This window comes from Pyrus communis, chromosome 10, assembly GCF_041283825.1.
Source record: "Pyrus communis isolate YQ-2024b chromosome 10, ASM4128382v1, whole genome shotgun sequence".
Classification (NCBI taxonomy): Eukaryota; Viridiplantae; Streptophyta; class Magnoliopsida; order Rosales; family Rosaceae; genus Pyrus; species Pyrus communis.
In genome coordinates, this window is record NC_142574.1 from 26,345,054 (window position 1) to 26,367,132 (window position 22,079).

Consider the following 22,079-nt stretch of genomic DNA (forward strand, 5'->3'; position numbering starts at 1 on the left):
TTGTTCCACGTGTGAAGCTTAATAGTTACACGTCTTCACTTGACTTGATTTGTGTTATCCATGTGCTAGTCACACGTTTTCACGTCACTCGATTTGTGTTATCCATATGCTAGGCTTGAAAATTCGCCACACGTGAGGGGGCGTGTTGAAAGTATTAATCTCGCATCGGGGAAATAAGGGATTTTGTATGTACTTATAAGTATTTAGGCTACTTTTCATGTATATTACCAATTAGTTTTATGGTAAACCATCAATTCTTTTGACTCCCAAGACTAGTAAGTATATAATTAGGAGCAGAACAGATGACCAAAACCCAATTTTTTTTATGAAGTAGGTATTTGTTTTTATAATCTCAAATTAAGCTGTAGTGTTTACATTGCTTTGACTAGCTATAAGGAAATTGAAATATTGTAATTAACAAATGTTACTTGCTTGAAAACCTTAAAAATATTATCTAAACTACATATCAATGAAACTCTCTTTGTCAATTAAAAAAGAGTGAAAATATATTTTTGTCTTCTATCATAACAAAAATGTTAAGGATAGTAACGTAATTTCACAAAACAAAATTTTGTTGATTTTTGTTTAAACCTCACCCACAAGTGATTTTATCATCTCTAATTTTAAAAAAAATAAAAAAATAACCTCTCTGCCTCTCTTCATACTCCCACGTTCTCACTCTCCTTCAATTATAAGAAAACAAGTAAAAAATTTAACACACACTTTGTGTGGGCATATACTACTATACTAGTATATAGAATAAAAGTTTAGCAATTTACACATACAGAATTTTCGTGCTCCTGATGGGAATGCATGGGATTCCTCCACACCAAAATAATGATTAAATTGAAAAACATGCAAGTAATTTGTAACTCAGATGTTAGAGCATTTGTCTATCATGCATCGGATATTTGTGTTCCATCCCATCTTTCTTCAGTATCGATTGATATTTAAAAGAAAGTAACAAAATATCATGCATATGAACAATATCTGAAAATGAGATATTAATTAATTATTCTAATATTACATCATAAACCAATAAACTTAATCATAAGAAAATTACATGGCTTTTCTTATTTTCATGAATATGTAGTGACCCTGTGTTCTAACCGGAGAAAAACTCCCCAGAAAGTTCATACAAAGCTATATCTTCCTGATCCATGACAAAACCATCCACAACCTCGATAGTTGGTACAGAATTATAATTACCACTGCTCGACGAATACTGAAACACATCGTTACCACTACCGCTAACGTTATCAATCGGATACATGCCTTGATGCTCTTGATGAAGCTGTTGATTTTCTCGTAGCTGTAGCAGCGGTTGTCGATGTAGTTGTTGTTGTTCTTGTTGTAATTGTAGTGGCTGCTGCGCCAACCGCTGCAACTGTTGCTGATACTGGTAGTTATAGTTGCGATTGACAAAAGGTGTCATTACAGAACCAGTCACATTATTATTGGATCCAAAACTCAAGTTGATCGGACCCTTTTGGTTCCCAAAGGAAAGGGATGTGCTAGAAGCAGTACAACCTGTGAATTGTTGCACCAAAGCTCGAAAATTGTTAGCGTTGGCGTTGAGGAGGGTGATGGGTGTCTTCTTTGAAACCCTAGACCTCCTTCTGATGGGTTTTGACACACTTCCTGTTGGAGTGAGCTGGCCTCCTGGGCTGCTAGTGATCTCTGTCACAGTAGGGCTACTTGTTGCAACAATGGTGGAATCTGAAAGCCCTCCCCTACTAGATGGTGTTCTCTGCCCATTATTCATGAGGGCGTGTTGGTAGTATTGCCCCCACTCATTCGAACCAGGCATATTTGTCCTTTTTGATGCCTGAAAACTGTAAAATAACTTACAATATAGGAATTGATTGGATTTTTACTTACTTGGAGTGATTGAATGCCGAGGAACCCTAGAGGATGACAGTTGCTGAAGAAGTACCAGTATGGTATCGGCCAAAGATCTCAACATATTTAGGACAGTGAGTAGAGAAGCACTGTTAGAGTTTCAACAATGGCACCTCATGGTTTTGAGTGGTGGGCGATATATGTCACTCTATTACGTTGTGAAGGGAACTATAAATAAGCTCTATATCTCTACTGTACTTAGAGTGACTTTTGGTCAATATTAAGACAATTCTTTTTGTTGACCTTTCCATTCATAGAGGAGAAAGATGCTTATTGGGGACGCATGCGGTGACAGTGCTTCCTGGAAATTGCATCGGTTAGCTAGGAGATTTTTTTCAGTGACCGTTACATAGAGTGATACGTCACGTATCATTATACAAATAGTAAAATATATGTGTTAAAATTAATAACTTAAAAAATAAAAATGTTAAACAATTAATAAGTTAAAAAATAAAAATTTTCATTACTTCTATAAAAACACGTAATATACCACTCGTGTTCCGATTACAATGAAAATTTTCTGGTTAGCTAGCATCAAGGTCGTCATAGCCACATCACAATTGGACTCCAATTTATTGGTGGAGCCAATTTGAGACGGTCTATGCTTCTTTGGTCAGAAAATTGTTAAAAAGAAGCTAACCATGGTTAGAAAAACTTAATTAATTAAACATTTTTCTGCTCCATTAAATAAGTTTTCAGATAAGGACATTTAAAATGGCATAAATTACAAAAAACTATCTGAATTATTAGATTATTAACAGTTTCATACCTCGTCTTTAAAAAGTTTCAATGTCATACTTTATCTTCAAATTTGTTGCAATATACTGTTAGTTCCTCACTTAAATGCTGACGTGACATAAGATAGGCCCACTTTTTATTAAAAAATTATTAAAAACTTAAAAAAATCATTTAATATTTTTTAAATATTAAAATAATAATTAATTTAAAAAAAATAAAAACAAACCATCAGTCGTCTACCCCCCTCCCCACTTCTTCTCTTCTCCCCCATCTTCATATTCTTCCCCTGCAACCCAGAAGAAGAAAATAAATAATAAATAAATAAAATTTCAGTTCGTCTTACCCCCTCTTCTCCTCCTCTCTTCTCCCCCATCTTCATCTTCTTCCCTGAACCCCTACCTGCAACCCAGAAAAAAAAAAAAAAAAGGAAAAAAAAAAAAAAAAAACCCAGATCCCGTCTAACGCCATCGCCGGGTTCATGAGGTGGATTAGGAACCCTTCACCAGTCTGATTCTGTGGGTGGAGAACCTAGGCACCGAGAAAATGGGAGGAATGGGTGTGGATTTAAGGAGTGAAGTGTGTAGAGGAAGGAAGAGAGTGGGTGCGGGTGCGAAGGGAAGACGAACTGGGTTGCAAGTAGGGGGGTCAGGGGAAGAAGATGAAGATGGGGGAGAAGAGAAGAAGTGGAGGGGGAAGGGGTAGACAAAACTGATGGTTTGTTTGTTTTTTTTTTTTTTCAAAAAAAAAAGATTTATTATTTTAATATTTAAAAAATATTAAATGATTTTTTTTAAGTTTTTAATAATATTTATTAATTTTTTAATAAAAAGTAGGACTCGTCTCATTGCACGTTCGCATTTAACTGAGAAACTGACATTCAACTGACGGAAGGTATGACATTGCAATAAATTCTAAGATAAAGTATGACATTGAAATTTTTTTAAAACGAGGTATGAAACTGTTAATGACTCGATAGTTGAGGTAGTTTTTTGTAATTTACCCTTTAAAATGTTAATGTACTCAAAGGCTCTGTGCGGGAACCATGAGCTGGTGGTCCAGTGGTAAATAGCGAACTACGAAACTTCTTTTAAACTAAAAACTAGAGTTCTCGGGTTCGAATCCCGCTGCTAACTAAAGATCTCGGGTTCGAATCCCGCTGTTGGTGTGGAAGCCAGAACTGGCCAGGGGGATGTTGAAATGTCTCTGTGGATCTTCCCAGGCTCCGAAAAAGATGGATAACCGTGACTTGGTACCAGTTGTCTTTTGCATGCATGCGTGTGCGTTGAGATAGGGAGACTAATACGAAAATCACCATTATAAGACTACTGTTATATTTCTTTGACATTACTTGAATATTTATTTAGAGTCTAGTTTCCTCGGTAACTTTGAGATTAGGGATTTTCTATATTTTTAGTATAAAACGTCACAACAAATAATATTTGTTGTATAGTACAGTACACAACATTAATAAATTTAACGCTTTCAAGTCATGGTTTTCATATATATTTAAATATATATTTTTTTCAAATATGACACATGCTGAATTAAAGTGGGATATTGCCATTGCAATTACCTAATCAATATTTGCACTTGGCAACCTATTACTCAGTCAATTGTCATTATTAAGTAGGTTATTCCTTTAAGTATTACTTTAGAAAGGTTTCATTGTAGTAAATGAACACTAAACTTTTAACGACGACAAAGTCTCACTCTTTGCATTTCAGTATTTCTTGTCTAAAACAGCTTGGAAGTTGATGCTAGTTTTTTTTTAATACATATATACACGCCCTTTAAGAGAAGGGATTCTCATTTTTCAAAAAAAAATTAGGACACCCTCTTGACCATTAGATTTGACTTTAATGAAATTTTGTGGCTGAGATTAAATCACAGACGACAGAATATCAACCACATGATTTCATTAAGGCCAAATCTAATGGTTAAAAGGATGTCTGCATTTTTTTTTTTTAAATAGGGATCCATTCCCTTAAAAGCGTCCTACACACACACACTATTATTTACAGGAAGGGGAGACTTTGAAATATAGTGTGTTTCGGAATAATCGGATTGGAAATCACGTTTCTAACTTCTGTTCCAAAATTCAGAATCAAATCGCATTGTATCACAATTTTCAAATTTTGAAATTTTCACCATATTCGGAAATTTCGGAATTAGAATAATCTCAAAAAATTTAGAATATAAATTGGAAAGTCATATATTTTATAAGTTTTTGAATATTCTTTAACTTTTTCAGACATGTAATTTATTGTTCTTTCTTAATATTTGGTATATGGTTATGTATAAATTCAATTAATTTTCTGGTATACTAGTACGGTTATCTTTTTCAATATAAAAATAATGAACAAAATGTATCAATAACTAACGATAAAATACAAAAGTTAATTACATAATATATAATTTGAGTAAATATTTCACATCCCGGCTCGGGACGGATCACTTCCCGGGTCCGCTCCACCACCGTAGCACGATATTGTCCGCTTTGGGCTTACCATTCCCTCACGGTTTTGTTTTTGGGAACTCACGAGCAACTTCCCAGTGGGTCACCCATCATGGGATTGCTCTAGCCCCCTTCTCGCTTAACTTCGAAGTTCCTACGGAACTCGAAGCCAGTGAGCTCCCAAAAGGCCTCATGCTAGGTAGAGATGGGAATATACATTTAAGGATCACTCCCCTGGGCGATGTGGGATGTTACAATCCACCCCCCTTAGGGGCCCGGTGAGGACGTTGGCACACACGCGACCAGGGTAAGGCTCTGATACCAAATTGTCACATCCCGGCCCAGGGCGGATCACTTCCAGGCCCCGCTCCACCACCATAGTACAATATTGTCCGCTTTGGGCTTACCATTCCCTCACGGTTTTGTTTTTGGGAACTCACGAGCAACTTCCCAGTAGGTCACCCATCATGGGATTGCTCTAGCCCCCTTCTCGCTTAACTTTGGAGTTCCTACAGAACCCGAAGCCAGTGAGCTTCCAAAAGGCCTCGTGCTAGGTAGAGATGAGAATATACATTTAAGGATCACTCCCCTGGGCGATGTGGGATGTTACAAAATAACTATAAAAATCGGATTGTTTTGGACGTTTTTATCCAAACAAGTTTGGAAAAAATCAGATCGGAATTTCGGAATTCTCAAAATCTCTGAATGCATTCCAATTTTTTCAAAAAATATTCAAATTCGGAATTTTTAGGTTCAAATTCGAAAATTTAACTATTGGAATTTGAAACACCATTCCAAGTTTCCAACCTGCATCCCTAGTTTGAAACTATTATATTAATTTAGAGAAGGAGTTTCAAATTCAAGATGCATATATAGAACCCAACATTCTATTCATTAAGATATTGGACCACATACTAAAAAAGTAATCCAGGTGTGAACGTTATTCTATTTTTTTTTTTCTTCTTACTTGCTGATCAAGCATTTGAAGCTTTCCACTGCGATAGAAATGAATTAGATAGATAGCTTCTGGAATTCAATTACACTGACATGCGCATTGGTGTTTTTTTATTTTTTTTTAATACGATAGAAAATAGTTATCCCACCCTTGATCCACTAGGATTGGCTTGTAGGGCAAGTTGTTTAACATGTGTTTGACCAAAAAAATTTACACTCCAGATCCTTTGAACATGTCTTATGTCTTTTCTATTGTTGAAAAGAAATACAGGTTGGTTTGAAAAATATTTTTAAAATAACTGAAAGGGATTTTGATTAAAGTAGTTTTGAAATTAATCTTTAGTAAAATACAAGTGAATCATAAAATAGTAAGTGCTTCTTGCATGAAGCACATAATTGGTGCTTCTTGCATAAAACATTTCAAGTGCTTTTAAAGCTTAAAACAAAGTGCTTTTAGAGCTTAAAAACACTTTCACCAAAAGTGCTTTAGTCATTTTAAAAACACTTCTAAACGAACCCTACACCTTTGTCACTTTTCCATGGATGTTGAAGATGGCCATTTTTGTAATTAAAATGAACTTTGATATGATGTTCCAATTACCATTTGTTTTGAATCTCATTCTTTTGCATGGAGAGTTGTTTTTTATACTCATTTTAGTCTCTCATACACCTCTATTTATTTTGTGTCGTTCAATTGAATGTGTCAAATAAAACAACGAACAAGATTAAAAATGAGTTGTAAGAATAAAAATAGGGTGTATGTTTATTATTTTCCCTCTGTATTTGATTTGGAAGTTGAGGTAATTTACTAAACCAAACTAATACAACTAGTTTGCAACAATTTTTGGTAAAAATTCACAAATAATGAGAGATCATACGTTCAAGGTTACATAAACTTCTCAATTGGAAGAGAATTAGTTGCATACTCAAAATTAAATATTTTACAGTTGTTTTTTGTGAGCTGACAGTGCATAAAGCTATAAATGAGTTTCCAAGTTGAGAAAGTCGAAAAAGTTTTATTTATTTATTTATTGTTATTATTTGATGTTTATATTGCTAATTGCAGAAAGTTGTTATAATCTTCCTTTCATTTAAATTAATGAGAAATGTTAAGGAGACTCTCTTAAAAGTTATATTCTCTATAAATCATGTGTCATCTCATATTTTTAACATAACATTTTACAGTGTTGGCAAGAGAATTACTTTAAATTATGAGGTAACAAAGAGTCTATAGAGAGTTTCACTTTGAGAGGTTTCCTTAGCATTTCTCTAATCGATTAAATGTTGAGAATGCTACAGAGACTCTCTTAAAGTTGGAATCTTCATGGATTCACTGTCACTTAACAGTTTAATATAAATTTATATGTCAACATATTAAAATATTGTGTAAACTATATAAAGTGACTAGTCTATAAAAAATCCTACATTTAAAAAAATATTTTTAGCATTACCCTTAAATGTTTTATTTATGCTTAATCTGTCTCTTATTTGATGTATGTGTGAAAGAGCATCACACCTAGAGTAGTACTAGAAGACGATAGTGACTAATTAAGGTTGATTATATTGGAAAGGATTTCTCGTCAGATCTTTTCCTGACGATTTTAGATGATCATGTAATTATGATCGTTCATCGAACATCATGCGATTATAAATTATTTTAAATTTAAAATTTAAAATTAAATATAAATAGTATCTAATAAAAACTGATCACACGATGAACGATAAACGATCATGATCACAAAATCTCCCGAATCATCAAAAAAAAAAAAAAATCTGACAAGAATCCTTTTCCGATAATATTTGGATCAAAGTCTCAAAGATGGACAAATGAATTAAGGAAATAATTGAAGCAATAAATAATAGTATAATCTCTAATTCTTTCAAGAATCAAACCCCTATCCTTGTCATGTATATTTTCGACCAACCACCATGTCTGGTTTTTTTTTTCCTTTGTTTTGACTTGGTCATTGCGTCACCAATGACCTGTGCTAGAAGCCAAGACTGATTTGAACTTTGCCACAAACCCTACTCGTCTTTTTCTTTCTCCGCACGCAACCCTGACATATGAGAGACTTACAACGAATAAAAGTTCATATTTTTTTTCAAAGTGTAAACCTTTAACCATCCTAGCTAGAGGACTTTCACGATATCATATCATTTTGCGACGTCCCGTATTCAATAATATATATCAAGAAAAAAAAAATTATATGGCAAATTTATTATTAAATGGGAAAGTCATGTAACAGTGAACTCATTTTACGTAAATTATTTTTCTTAGCTAGGGAGCAGGTTCAATTTTCTTGCCAGTTTCCTTGATATTGAAAAAATGATAATGCAATCTGACGCAAATATAATATGAAGACATCTGAGGTTCTACCATAAAACAAATTGGTAATATAAAGAGTAACTCAACTACTTATAAGCATACAAGATCCCTCCTTTATGGATGTGGGGATACACTCTTAACACGCCCTCTCATGTATGACGAATTTTCAAGCCTAATACGTGGACAATGTAAACAGGATGATGTGGAGCACGTGTACCAATTAGGCTTCACAGATGACAACATCAAGAGTAGTCGAACTACTTATAAGCACATACAAGATTTCTCATTCACCCGATTCACTATCAACATATTGCAATTAGCTAAACTCTATGATGAGTTAATGTACATTTTTAGTGGTTCATCACAAGCTTTTGAAACTAAAAATCCTAGGCTAGTACCAAAGAAAAGTAGAGAACTTGTGGGATTGAGGTCAAAGGTCTGAAGCTAATTTATTCTCTCACATCTTACACTAATTTTGGATGAGAAAATTTAAGATTACCAAGAAATTCCAAAATCATGAAATTTGAAACGACGGAGTTTGATTTTCTATAATTTTGTGAAATTTCTTGTTTGGCTAACCTAAAAGAATAACAACATTTAAATATAGAATTTATCATGATTCTAGAGTCCTTAATATATAATAAGAGATTTTTTTTTTTTTTTAAACAAACGATATTATCTACACTAAGGAATGGGGAAGTGGGCTAAGCCTCACAATGAGCTAACAGTAATGTGGTTCAAATTCACTTTTGGCGATAATCGAACCTAAGACATTTCACTTATAAGTGGAGAAATACGATATAGTAGTTAGGAAATGTGTGTGCTAGTGTGGTGATGGCAACAAACGATGATAATGGTGGTGGTGGTGGCAGCGATAGCAATTATGGTGATAGTGGGAGCAATGGCGATGGTATGTGGTGGCAGTAGCAGCAACAACGATGGTGATGCTAGGTGGTGGAGGCATATCAGTGATCATGTTAAGTGGTGGTGGTAGCAGTAAAGATGATCGTGGGTAGCGTTGGCAGCAGTAATGGTTAGTGTTGGTGCTGGTAATTGTGGTGAAAGTGGCAGTGATGGCCAAACATAATTGAGTTTTATTTTATTTTACCTTTTGTTTTTAAACTCTCACTCATGACAATTTGAAAATGACAAATATTTACTTAGAATATAAACTTATAATTGGAGGGTCCCAAATTCAAATTTGTTTCACTCGAAAATTCTAAACTTTTATGTTTATGAATCTAAACAAGAGAATTGGTGCATATCAATTTATAAATTAGAACTTCTACGACTTCTACCTAAATTTTTAAGTTATTTTCTTATCCAAATGGAAGGCTTGTGTAAATATATCTTTATATAATAAAAACTAATTTTTCCTGCCACACTGAAATAACATTGAACACAAGTCATGTGTCTTGCATATAATTTATTTTGGACGAAATAACTTTAAACACAAGTCATGTGCCTTGCACATAATTCATTTTGAATGAAAAACTTAACGAATTTAGAGTGAGAAGACAAAATAATGATTTTAAAATTTTGAAATAACAAATCACTTGAAATTTTAACGCACATTACCAACAGATAAATGCGTACAAGTTCATAAAACATTTAAAAAAAAATTCCCAAAATTGTGATTTGCAAGGAACCATACCTCTTTACAGACAAGTCTCTCGCAATGGATAAACTTACAATTGACACATGTGCATAAATTTTTATTTTGTATATTTTAGTAACACACTCCTTAAGATTTGATATATACGAGAAGAGGGACATTTACAACGAATGAGGCATAAAATTACGGACCTAGATTGTCTGCCCTCCCCATCCCATAACCTTCCCATCCCCTCCTATTTATGTGGTCACGGTTAAACCACGTCAACATTTTATATTGATTTTTTTATAGAAATAATAAGACAAAAAGCAATAGGAATATAAAATGTTGATATGGCTTAATCGTGATCACAAAAATAAAAAGGGATGGGAAGGGTATGGGATGAGAAGGGCAGACAATCCAGGTCCTAAAATTACACCCCATCACAAACACACAAGGAGAAAACATAAAGCACAAGATTGGGATAAAGTCGAATTCGAGCTATTTATCCTGTTTTACTTTTGCTTCCTACACAGTTGAAATCTAGAGTTTTCCTTTTTTTTCTTCTCTTTCTACTCTACAACTATTTCCAGTATGGCCGTAAGTCTGGGTTTTCTGTATCTCCTAAGGAGCAAAGAAGAGCAGACAACACTAACAGATGACATGGCCATGCATGCACCGGCTGCCCACGGCGGCAACATGATCCCCAGTGATGGGAAGAACACCCCGGCAGCAATAGGTATTGCGATCACATTGTACGCCATGGCAAACACGTAGTTCAATCGAATACGAGTGAAGGTCTTCCTTGAGAGATCAATGGCTGTGATTACGTCTTCCAAGTTATTTCTCATCAACACGTAGTCAGCTGCTTCAATTGCAATATCGGTCCCTGCACCGATCGCCATACCAACATCAGAAGCAGCTAGGGCAGGTGAGTCATTGATTCCATCACCGACCATGGCAACTATACTTCCATCCTTTTGGAATGAACATACAACATCAGCTTTTCCAGCCGGCATTACCTCTGCCCTCACGTCTTGAATGCCAACCTGCCCAGCAATGTATTCACACGAACGTCAAATTTCTACGCAACTAAAACTGATTATATTATATGTGGCTGACCAAAGAACTTAAAAACCGATGACTCTAATGTTACCAAACCATTATTAAAACTCTTTAATTTTTGGTAAAAAATTCGTACATGCTTGAAATCAAAATATATTCTCCAACTTTCAATTCATATGAAAACTCTCAACTCGAAATGACACTCAAAGTTGCATATATTTTCTATCAGAATTAGGTTGACTAATAATTGATAAACAGAAATATGCTCACCTCCTTAGCAACAGCCTGTGCTGTCCGACGATTATCCCCAGTAACCATGACTGGTATGACACCCATCTTACGAAGTCCCTCGATTACTATGGCAGCTTCTCTTTTTAGAGGGTCTGCAACCCCCAAAACACCAAGTAAATTGCCTTCGTATGCAACAAGTATGCCCGTCTTTGCACTTTCTTCCAGCTCTACAACAAAATTCTCTACATGTGTAGGAATGTCGATTCCACTTTCAGTCATCAGCTTCCTATTACCGACCTGTTTAGGAAATAATACTTCCAATAAGCAACCTTGGATGGGTAAAAGCATATAAGGGTGGAAGCCATATGGAAATTTAGAACTCACCAGAATAAGTTTTCCATCTATAAAGCACTGGATACCTCTTCCGGGCAAAGCAGAGAACTCTGAGGCATCAAAAAGCCATCCCGAAATTGTGGTGTCTTTGCTCTTGTTCGGTGCATCATCAGCTACAGAAGGCTCATCAAAAAAGTGAAAATGGCGTGCGTATTCCACTATTGCTTTTGCCAGTGGGTGTTCACTGCTAGCCTGAGACAACACAAGGAAAATATGAAAAATATATTAGCGGACATAAAAATTGCTGTCACCTTTCTACAGCTGAATGTTTAGAACTTTCTATTAAAGCATGGAACAATATTAGATGTCAAGGACTGCCAGAAAAGAAAAGAAAAAAAAAAAAAAAAAAAAGAAGAAAACATTTTGAATTAAAAATAAAATAATAATGATATACAAAGGAGGTTTCTCTGGAGATGTTGAAGCACCATAATAGTTCAAATCCAAAGGACAAGAACATAGAAACGAGACTGGAAAAAAAGTGGAAACTAGTCAGGTAATAGAAAGTTACCTCTGCAGATGCCACCAATTTAAGAAATTTTCCACGATCCATTCCCGTGAAAACTTTTATAGTAGTAACCGTCGCTTTTCCCTGGGTCAGGGTACCTGTTTTATCAAATATCACATACTTGATCTTCTGAGCTCTTTCCAAAGCATCTCCTCCTTTTATCAGCACACCATTATTAGCGCCAACCCCCGTCGCAACCATGACAGCAGTTGGTGTTGCCAAGCCCAGTGCACAAGGACATGCAATCACCACAACTGATATGGAAAACATAAGGGCAAATACAAAGTGATTTCCATTTGCAGGGAGCCACTCTTCTGGGTAAGCTCCAAAGGCTCCAGCAGTATACCTAAAGCAAATCAATAGAAGATATAAGTTATCAACAGCTGGCTTAAACATTCTCAACTTACAAATTCACTAATTATGCAAAAGATCATAATAAATATGGTGAACTTACCAACCCAATAATGTCAACAATGCCAAGGCAACTACAGTAGGGACGAAAATGCTAGCAACCTGCAGTTATGAAGAGATGGAAGACATTAATTTCACTTTACCTTAAACTTTACAGCAGTTGCTGAATTAGCTTTAGTGGAAATAAAGATGGGCTAAACATATAGGGGCACTTGGCATCTTCTCACAAGCAACTTTATAAGAAATAATTCCTAATACCCTTGAAATGATATTCATATATAGCAAAGAAGTATCACATAGACAAACTAATTGAAAACTACATTTCCAGCACTTACATAATCAGCAAATTTCTGAATAGGAGCTTTGGACATCTGAGCAGTCTCAACCAAATTAATTATCTGACTTAAAACTGTATCAGATCCAACTTTTGTAATTTGTATGTGAAGGGCGCCATGTAAATTTATCGTTCCTCCGATAACTAATGAATTTACTTCCTTTGAAACAGGTATAGCTTCACCAGTCACCATACTCTCATTGACATAGCTTGAACCCCACACAACCATACCATCAGCAGGAACTTTTGTACCAGGAAGAACTTTTAACACATCCCCGGGCTGAATTAGCAAGGCATCAATTTCCCTTTCTCCAATGACTTTCCCACCTAATAAACAATATAATCGAAATTAGCCAGTTATCTAGAAGTTTAAAATCAATCCGACCAAAACTTTGATGTGGTTAAAAAATGGTAACTATATCAGATATTAAATACAGGAAAAGGAAATATAAATTGGTAAGGGTGAAAAGGAAAATGAAAAAACAAACAGAACCAAACAATGTACCTTTGTCCTTGACAAGCAACAATGCTGTAGCTGGAGCAAGTTCTATCAATTTCTTGATGGCATCTGATGTTTTTCCTTTTGCAAGACACTCCAGATACTTCCCCAAAAGTACAAATGTTATTAGCATGGCACTTGTTTCAAAGTAAGTTGGAGACCAGAACCCAGTAACTGCACCATATAGAAGCGCGCATACAGAATAGAAGTAAGAGGCCGAAGTTCCCAATGCAACCAAAACATCCATGTTAGTTGAACCATTTCGTAGAGCTCTGGCAGCTGCAACATAGAAGCGCTTCCCAATAACAAACTGAACAACACTGACCAACGCCCATTTCAACCAATCACCCATTACGAAGGGCCCACATCTCCGGAGCAGTAATGAATACAGAAGCGGAATATGAGGACAAACTACTCGAATGAAAAAGATAGGAATCTGGAGACAATTTATTGATATCAGTAATAGATTTTAAACGTAATATATACATATCTATACTTATGCATGCATGCATAGAAAAACGAAAATATAACGACTAGGTGTCTAAAAGAGCTCTTGAAGACTAGTGTCTCGATGCATTCTGAGTGAAATATATAAGAAACAATATGCTCTGTTTAGAAAATTGAAATTTATAATTAATTAACTTAGTTTCTCTAATGATAGAAGTGGTCTGTTCAATGACAGAAGGAAATATACTCACACTGAGAAGCAGACTGGAAAGAAATAGCCGAAAAATATTTGAGGCTTCACTGATGTCTTTAGAAGTCATTCTTGTATAAGGGTTTGCCACTTGTAGTTTAAATTTCTCATTGCTGGCCTCATGAATCCCATCAACCAAGGATCTAGAAGTAACAACTTCAGGATCAAAGAGAATTTCAAGTTCGCTTGAAATCCTGTCAAAACGAAAATGTCTCACACCTTTCAAGTTGATAATTATGGCTTCTAACATCTGTGCATCCATCTCACTGAATACGCCTGCAACTCCCAGTATGATTTTATCCTGTTCGCTACTCTGTACAAGTGATGCATCAAAACCAGCATCTTCAATGGCATTCACTATATCATCTTTACTAATTAATGTAGGATCATACTCCACTTCCCCCAGTGAAGTAGCCAGAGCTACTACGGCTCTTTTGACTCCAGGAAGCCCTTTTAGAATACCTTCAACAGAGTTCACACAGGCTGCACAGGTCATACCTCCTATTGAGAACTGACCCAACAGGGTACCATGTGGCTTTGTTCCGCTTGCACTAGGCTCAGGTATAACCTCTGCATCAAACCCGGCATCTTCAATTGCATTCATGATGTCTTCATCCTGAATGAATAGAGCTAAAGTTGTCTCAGTAACTATTAGAGCACCCTACTTCTGAATAACATGGTGGTAAACAGTATACAATCAAGGTTATCCCCAAAAGGAATCAACTGAAGAATACAAGGTAAGTTTACTCAGGAAATGTCCAGGTACAGCAACAGAAAATTTAGAATTAAACTCCCAACCTAACAATCCTATAAATCGTTCTAACTTTTCTGTGAAGTTCATAGGAACATCATCCAATACAATAGTCGAAAATAAACCAATTCAACCAACAAGTGCAGATACTATGCAAAGCCTAGAAAAGTTGAAAGTAAAAACGTGAAAGGGATCCGAATTATTGAAGATTACATAAGATCAAGGAGAGTTTCAGAGAGAGTTTCCACATTTATAGTACGAATAGCATGTCATCGGCAGCTTCACTGCTTTCAAAAGTAGCTGATCAAAATGCAGGTTCCTTGCATTATCTGGATAGAGAACATCCTTACATTATTTTAATTTTCAAAACAAGTCGTACCCATATCTACATAAGCTATCTGATCCAGTTGAGTACGGCTACCTCCCAAAATCAGGCATATGCTATATCTGAGTCAACCTTATGTAAAATTTCAAAAGAAAAGTGTACCACCGGTCACAATTTTTTATCATAATGCACCAATTTAGGACATATAATTCAGTCGAACAAGAGGTAAATGTGTCTGTCTCTGCCTCTCTGTGTGTGAGAGAGAGACACACACAGAGAGAGATACAGATGGAGGGAGAGAGAGAGAGAGAGAGAGAGAGAGAGAGAGAGAGAGAGAGAGAGATCGGATACACCATCATTAAAGAGGGGTGAGGAGGACTAATCTGTCACTTTAGCCTAATTCCTATCATGATTGCAGCTCCAAGTATATAAAGTACAACTACAAAATAACTGAGTTACCAAATAATTAACCCTTAATCATGATCCAGTCCCAACATAAATCATAAATAAATTAATAAATTAATGAAAAGCATTACCAACCAAAACGGGATCCTACGATTATTCGAAAACCATAGTAACCCTTAGCAAATAAGACGTTAAGTTTAGAACACCAAAACAGCTACCAAACCTCAAAATTTCACTAAACCCATGATCAATCCACCTTAAAATCAATACCCAAATACAATTTAAAAATAAAAAAACCAAACTTTCTGAAAATTAAGCAACCGGGACTAGACCATACTTCAAGACACCCAAAAACAACCACCAAAAGCACGAAAATTTTCGAAAAAACGACGCGAACCCAATTGCCAAATTCAGCAAGAAACACCCAAAAACCCAGCAAAACCCAAACCCAGCATTCAAAAACGAGATCAAAAGCTAAAATTGACCAACCTTGACCAATCTCGGATCGAAAACCACATCGGCCCTGTTCTGGAGCAACGCCACGGAGGCCGTGAGAACCCCATTGACGCTCTGCAGAGCACCTTCGACAGAATTCGAGCAAGCAGCACATGTCATACCAGAGACTCTGACTTGAACCCTCTTCATCCCCGCTTCAACTCCCTCTGAATTCTCATAGGAATCCAGAAGTCTCACGTCCTCCGAATCACCGAAGTCGCCGGCGGCAACCATCGACTCCCGATCTCTGGCGGAGACTTGGGTAAGCTGGAGGTCTCTGGGACTCGGCGCCATTGTAAGGTACCGAGCCGATAGAAAAAACCCGAGAAATTTATAAAAAAAAATGGAGCGAATTGTAGAGAGAGAAAGGGAGGAGGAAGGAGACTTTTCCGAGGGAGATGGTTGAGACAGCAATTTTTTAACCAAAGTTCTGGGAGAGGTGGTAGGAAAGAAGGGTGACGATTTTACTCTTTTACCCTTGGAGGTATTTGGTAATTACAAATGCGAGGGGTGGGTACTGGCCCTACTGAGTTGTACTTCTTACTTGGTAGTTTTTGTACTACACGAAGGAGGTGGCTTTTTAGGGCAACCAATGAGGCGTGTGTTCGTGAAGACGACCAAAAGAATCAGTCTAAATACTACAAAACGTGTCTTAAGGTCGTAGGGAAATTTGTCTACACCTAACCGGATTTGAATTGTTTGCGCATGTCTCTCTTCTTTCGTGATGAATTATATGAATGACATAGCTCCTGAAATAAGTTTTAATTTTGATTGCGTAAATGTAACATATTCTTGTTACACCAATTTTTTTTGTTGTCAGACTATAAATTACGAATAGTCTATCACAATGACATAACGTATCAAATTGTTTGACATTAGAATATTGTCAACGATCACAAAGTGATAAAAAAATAAAATAACTTGATTAAATTTGTTTTGATTTGTTTAAAAATGAGACCAGTAAGTGGCTTCGCACAACAGTTCACCTTTCGAGAAACGAACAGGGTCACAGAGTCATTTCATCATTCTTCTGACCGTCATCGTGTAATTTATCAACTTTAAAATTTGAATCACTTAATTGATTAATTAACATAAGTTATTCAAAAAGAAATTTTCATGATTATTTATCTTTTGTATGATACTAATGAGACACCATCATAGTGAACAAACAAAAATGTGATATCCATTGAAGGGATCTTTATGATTCGATCTTCTTTTCTTCTTTACTTTCGGTAGTCCACCTTTTGAGAAACGAACAGACTCACGGAGGCATTTTATCATTCTTCTGATCGTCATCATGTAATTTATCAACTTTAAAATTTGAATCACTTAATTAATTAATTAATTAACATAAGTTATTCAGAAAGAAAATTTCATGATTATTTATCTTTTGTATGATACTAATGTGACACCATCATAGTGACCAAACAAAAATGTGATATTCATTGAAGGGATCTTTATGATTCGATCTTCTTTTCTTCTTTACTTTAGCGTTAATTATCTTTTTGCTAATAATTACTAATATAATATCGTTTTTAATGGTAACAAACTAGACTTCCACCAAATGCATGCATATCGAGTTTGTGTGCCTTCTTTTCCTAAGAATATATTGAACTTTTATTAGCAAAAAAAAAAAGTAATGATTTGACCTATGTGATTCATATGAGGGAAAAAATTAGGCTTTTTTTTGTCAAAATGGTTTTTAAGATTGGCATAACTCCTCATTTTGATCATGAGATTTGAAATTAATAGAACTAGTCCATGAGTTTGTCCACAATCAATCATTTTGATCATTTTATGAAAATTCTCTGTTAAATAAGGATTTAATGAAAAAAAAAATATCCTTAATTTTTGTCAAATCATTTTGGCTTATTGTTTACTAAATTGAGGGTATTTTTGTCATGTTGGTCCTTATTTAACAAAGATTTCTAACATAAGGACCAAAATGATTGATGTAGAGCTCGTTTGGATGTGTTTTTAAAATAACCGAAAACGCTTTTGGTGAAAAAGCCTCAAATTTACCTTGGGTTCTAGAACTAGTTAGGCTACAATTGTCTTTTCGTACCTGGTTTGCAAATTTCAGGAACCACGTCTATCGATTTTAAATCACAGAAACCAAAGTAATGAGTTATGATAATATGAAAAACTGTTTTGACTAAAAAGCCTCAAATTTACCCTGGGTTCTATAACTAGTTAGGCTGCAATTGTCTTTTCGTACCTGGTTTGCACATTTTATTAAGATATGGTGTGTCCACAGTTTTTGGTTTGGTCACCTGGCCATGTGCTCCTCTCTCTCCAAGGTCTATTATTTTTCTCCTTTATTCTTTCTTTTCGTCCGTGAAATGTGAAATGTGAAATTGAAATTGGAATTTGTCAAAAATAAGAACATGTTCATTTTTCTAGCAGTCGTCGAAAACGTCTAATTTGTTGCCAACTTGGTCCAAAGATCCTGCCTCAATTTTAAAGGGAAAAGAAAAGAAGTGTGACCTTCTACGATGGTAGTTTTGGGAAATACAAAGTGAATTTGCTTGGGAGTCTTCGTTGGATATAACGAAGAAGCGTGGCCATTGTTTACCGCCACATTTCAGCGGAGACCGCAGCCGTCGGGTGTTTTGACCGGTTTTGAAACCCAAGGCACGTTGGTGCTTACGCAGATCACTTTCTCATCTTGCCATGACAATTTTAGGGTTAGGGTTCACGTAATTTCCCTTATTTCGTAACAACTTTCTGAAAATGGAAATTCAAATTTTTTTTTTTTTTTTCCTCTAAGAACGATAGAGTGATATTTCATTTATGAACACAAGCAAGTATAATAGTCTCAATTGGGTACATATAGCTTCAGTGATCGACAAATTGATGGGAATGAATTTGCACAATTAAACAAATTAAGTAAACTCCTATACGGCCCTTACTGCTACAACAATCACAAACATACAAGCGTCACATGATAAATCTGTTGCAAAATAACTATAGACGCAACAGATTTTTACCGACGATCGTATAGGTCATCGTTAACGAACGATGCCACACAAGTCATCACAAAGGAGTTAGATCATATTAAGTCATTGTTTGAAAACAAGACCACATTACTCATCGCTCAATGACAACGACAAAATACAGTCATCATAGAAGCGTAACAACAACATGACAACTACGTTACTCTAAGAAATAAATCATTGGTCCGCTCATCTAAGTGGAGGACAAGGACACTCTATCCAACGCCATCTGTAGCTTCACTGCATTACCTAGATCTAAAATTTTTACGAGTCATCAGATCAAGTTACACAACGCTGCCGGAGTCACCATTTCTGAGTATACAATACAAGGTGGCAAAGCCACCAGATTTGAACGAACAAAGTTGCAGAGCCACTAGATCTGGGCACATAAGGCAGTACAACCAAATAATCAGCCGAGGAGAGCATCATCATCAAAGAATCACACTGACAAAAGTGGATCCGACCCACCAGCAGCCACAAATCCCACCCTAAACGTCAAACCAAGCTCCAATCAAAGAAGAGACCTTGAGAGGGGCGTGACCCAGATTTAGATAAGAGGCTTAAATCCATGAAAGCTGCATACGTACAAAATGGTGGGACAAAAAGAAGGAGTTTTAACGAAAAGCCTGCAATACTGCTCATTTTTACACTAAAAAATCAATCATGGTACTAATACTTTATCCTTTATTTTGTTCTTATCGTTAAAACTCAAAGTTTTCAAATCTTTTTTTCATTAATTTTCCTTAAAAAGAATGGGAAGGGGATAAGGAGATAAGGAGAGAGTGAGGAGTTGTCACCGACCCAAAGCCATAGCACGTGATCGGTAACTATAGCGATAGTAAATTAGGTTTATTTTTTCGAAATGCAATGTTCTACTCAAGCCTATAGCGTCTTCTACCTAGGTGATTAGTTAACAAACTTGATTTTGTTTATAAACAAACAACACTACAAAAAATATCATTATGCAGATTTCCTTTGTAAAAGCATAATAAGGGAGCAAGAAAAAAAACATACGGAAAGCCGAGATGAAATTTTAGAATACTAATAACAACATTTTTCTAAAATCAAATTTATCAGTACATCTTTTTCTTTACTATGTTATCAACGATACGCCTTTTATTTTAAGAACATAATAACATACTTAACTAAATAACAAACTCATCATATAGATATATGTCATCTTCACAATTGTGTAAAAAACCACAATTAGATATCAAACTTACCACAAACATATATATATCGTCTTCTAACATGTGAAGGTTGAATGTGAGACCTCGTTCAACTAAATAGAGACTGTTGGATATATGTCAACAATCTGTGATATAATTATATATGCTAATAAATAATAAATGCGAATAAAAAAATACAAAGTATGAACAAAATAAAAATATAAAACAGACAACTTAAAGATCGAGACTTGCGTACCGTAATGTCCTTGAAACGTAAATTTCGTCCCTACTTAGTGCTTGTAGTTCTACGGATATCTGCTTCACCAGAATTCAACGATCAAGTTAGAATTTCAGCATTGGAAAACTTAACTTTTGGCGAATTTCTATGTGATTCTCTCAGTAAAAGGGTTTAGGAATGTAGAAGAAGAATTTGATATTTTCTGTGTTATAAATGTCATGCAGATGGATGTATATATAGTGGGATTATGCCTGTTCGCAACAAGTATAAGAATGAGATGTGACTGTTGGGAGACATCTCTTCAGAGAGGAATTCTGCTCTCTGCATTTTTCCATTGGCTTCTGACTTCATTTGAAAATATAAGTTTGTTCAAAAATTCAAAAAGAATTTAATTAAAAAATAATAATTAATTAAAGAATTTAATTTTCAGAGCCCAAGAGCCCCAAAGTCTAACCTTAAAGTTGAGCGTAATTTCATTCTCAAAGGTCCATTACTCCAATCACTATCTATAAAAGACAAAACCTTATAAAGTGAGGAAACCTTTTAAGAATGACCAATGTGGGACAATGAAATTTCTACTCAAAATTTCCAATAGAGACAACTACCGTAAAGACAAAGAATAGTTGGTTTATTACTATTATTTTATCATTTTTACAGAAAATAAAAATGAGGTACATTGTGTGTAATCTATTTAATCTTTTGGTAATATAGTCTCTAAACTAAATTTGTTTCCTAAATGTGATTGATTCGTGGTATGAAATGAATTTAAATAAAATATCTTTTTTTCTTTCTCAGTATACAAATGAGCTGAATACCTAAAAAGAACAAAAGAATCGAACTAGAAGTCGGTTTCTAAATTACAACGATAAAAAAAGGTACGTAACATGACGCGTGACTAGTAACAGTTACAACAGATAGAAAGATGATTCCTGAATGGTGTGTATACCATATTATCATTATGCGAATGCAAACCATTTATCGTTACTAAAATTCACTTGATTAATTAAGGATTCGTAAAGTTTTTAGTATTTATCTTTTATGCTTGAGATCAAATGAAGCGTATAAGAGATTAGATGGATGAAGAATGGTGGGTGGAAAGAGCTAGGGGAAGAAACTAAAAGAATGAATAGAAACAAAATCTTGTAAGGAAAATAACTTAAAATAATTTAGAAAAACTAATGAAAAAGGTGTGAAAACTTTGAGTTTTAATGATAAGGACAAAATAAAGGGTAAAGTGAATAGTACCAGAATTGACATTTTAATGTAAAAATGTGGTTTTTCGTTAAAGTGAACAGTATCGTAGACTTTTAGTTAAAACTCCCAAATAATTTTTATTTGTATACTTGTTTATTTTTTCTACATCTCTTCAACCATTATTTCTATACTCTTATTATCTATTCTTCTTCTTTTCCATGTACTTCGCTCCGTCTCCAGCACATTAAGGAAACCTAAAAGCTAAAAAACAAATGATTATCGGGGCCATATTATCGCCATGCAAACTCGCAACAGATGAGAGAGCCATTCGTTTTGCGAGAGGGTAATTATAAGTGCGTTTGTTGGAAAGATGACATGCTTCCACTTACCAGACACAGGAGA

The 22,079-nt window shown here is 35.2% G+C and overlaps 2 protein-coding genes across 4 annotated transcripts; both read right to left on the reverse strand.

Annotated features, from left to right (window-relative positions):
* Positions 1 to 991: 991 nt before the first annotated feature.
* On the reverse strand, positions 992 to 2,069 carry LOC137730136 (uncharacterized). The gene has a single exon (XM_068469199.2). It carries the CDS (start codon positions 1,808 to 1,810, stop codon positions 1,106 to 1,108), a length of 705 nt encoding a protein of 234 aa, XP_068325300.2. The 5' UTR covers positions 1,811 to 2,069; the 3' UTR covers positions 992 to 1,105.
* Positions 2,070 to 10,379: 8,310 nt separating this feature from the next.
* Positions 10,380 to 16,629, reverse strand: LOC137727979 (copper-transporting ATPase RAN1-like). Of its 3 annotated transcripts, none has more exons than XM_068466842.2 (9): positions 16,075 to 16,629; positions 14,106 to 14,720; positions 13,414 to 13,843; positions 12,910 to 13,235; positions 12,618 to 12,676; positions 12,167 to 12,509; positions 11,650 to 11,850; positions 11,305 to 11,562; positions 10,380 to 11,018 (listed from the first exon to the last, which is right to left on the reverse strand). In XM_068466842.2, exons 1-9 carry the CDS (start codon positions 16,372 to 16,374, stop codon positions 10,542 to 10,544), a joined length of 3,009 nt encoding a protein of 1,002 aa, XP_068322943.2. In that variant the 5' UTR covers positions 16,375 to 16,629; the 3' UTR covers positions 10,380 to 10,541. The 3 variants fall into 3 exon arrangements, with proteins under 3 accessions (XP_068322943.2, XP_088534030.1, XP_088534029.1); XM_088677904.1 differs by having other exon boundaries at positions 14,106 to 15,184; positions 16,075 to 16,382; XM_088677903.1 differs by having other exon boundaries at positions 14,106 to 14,734; positions 16,075 to 16,336.
* Positions 16,630 to 22,079: the final 5,450 nt, after the last annotated feature.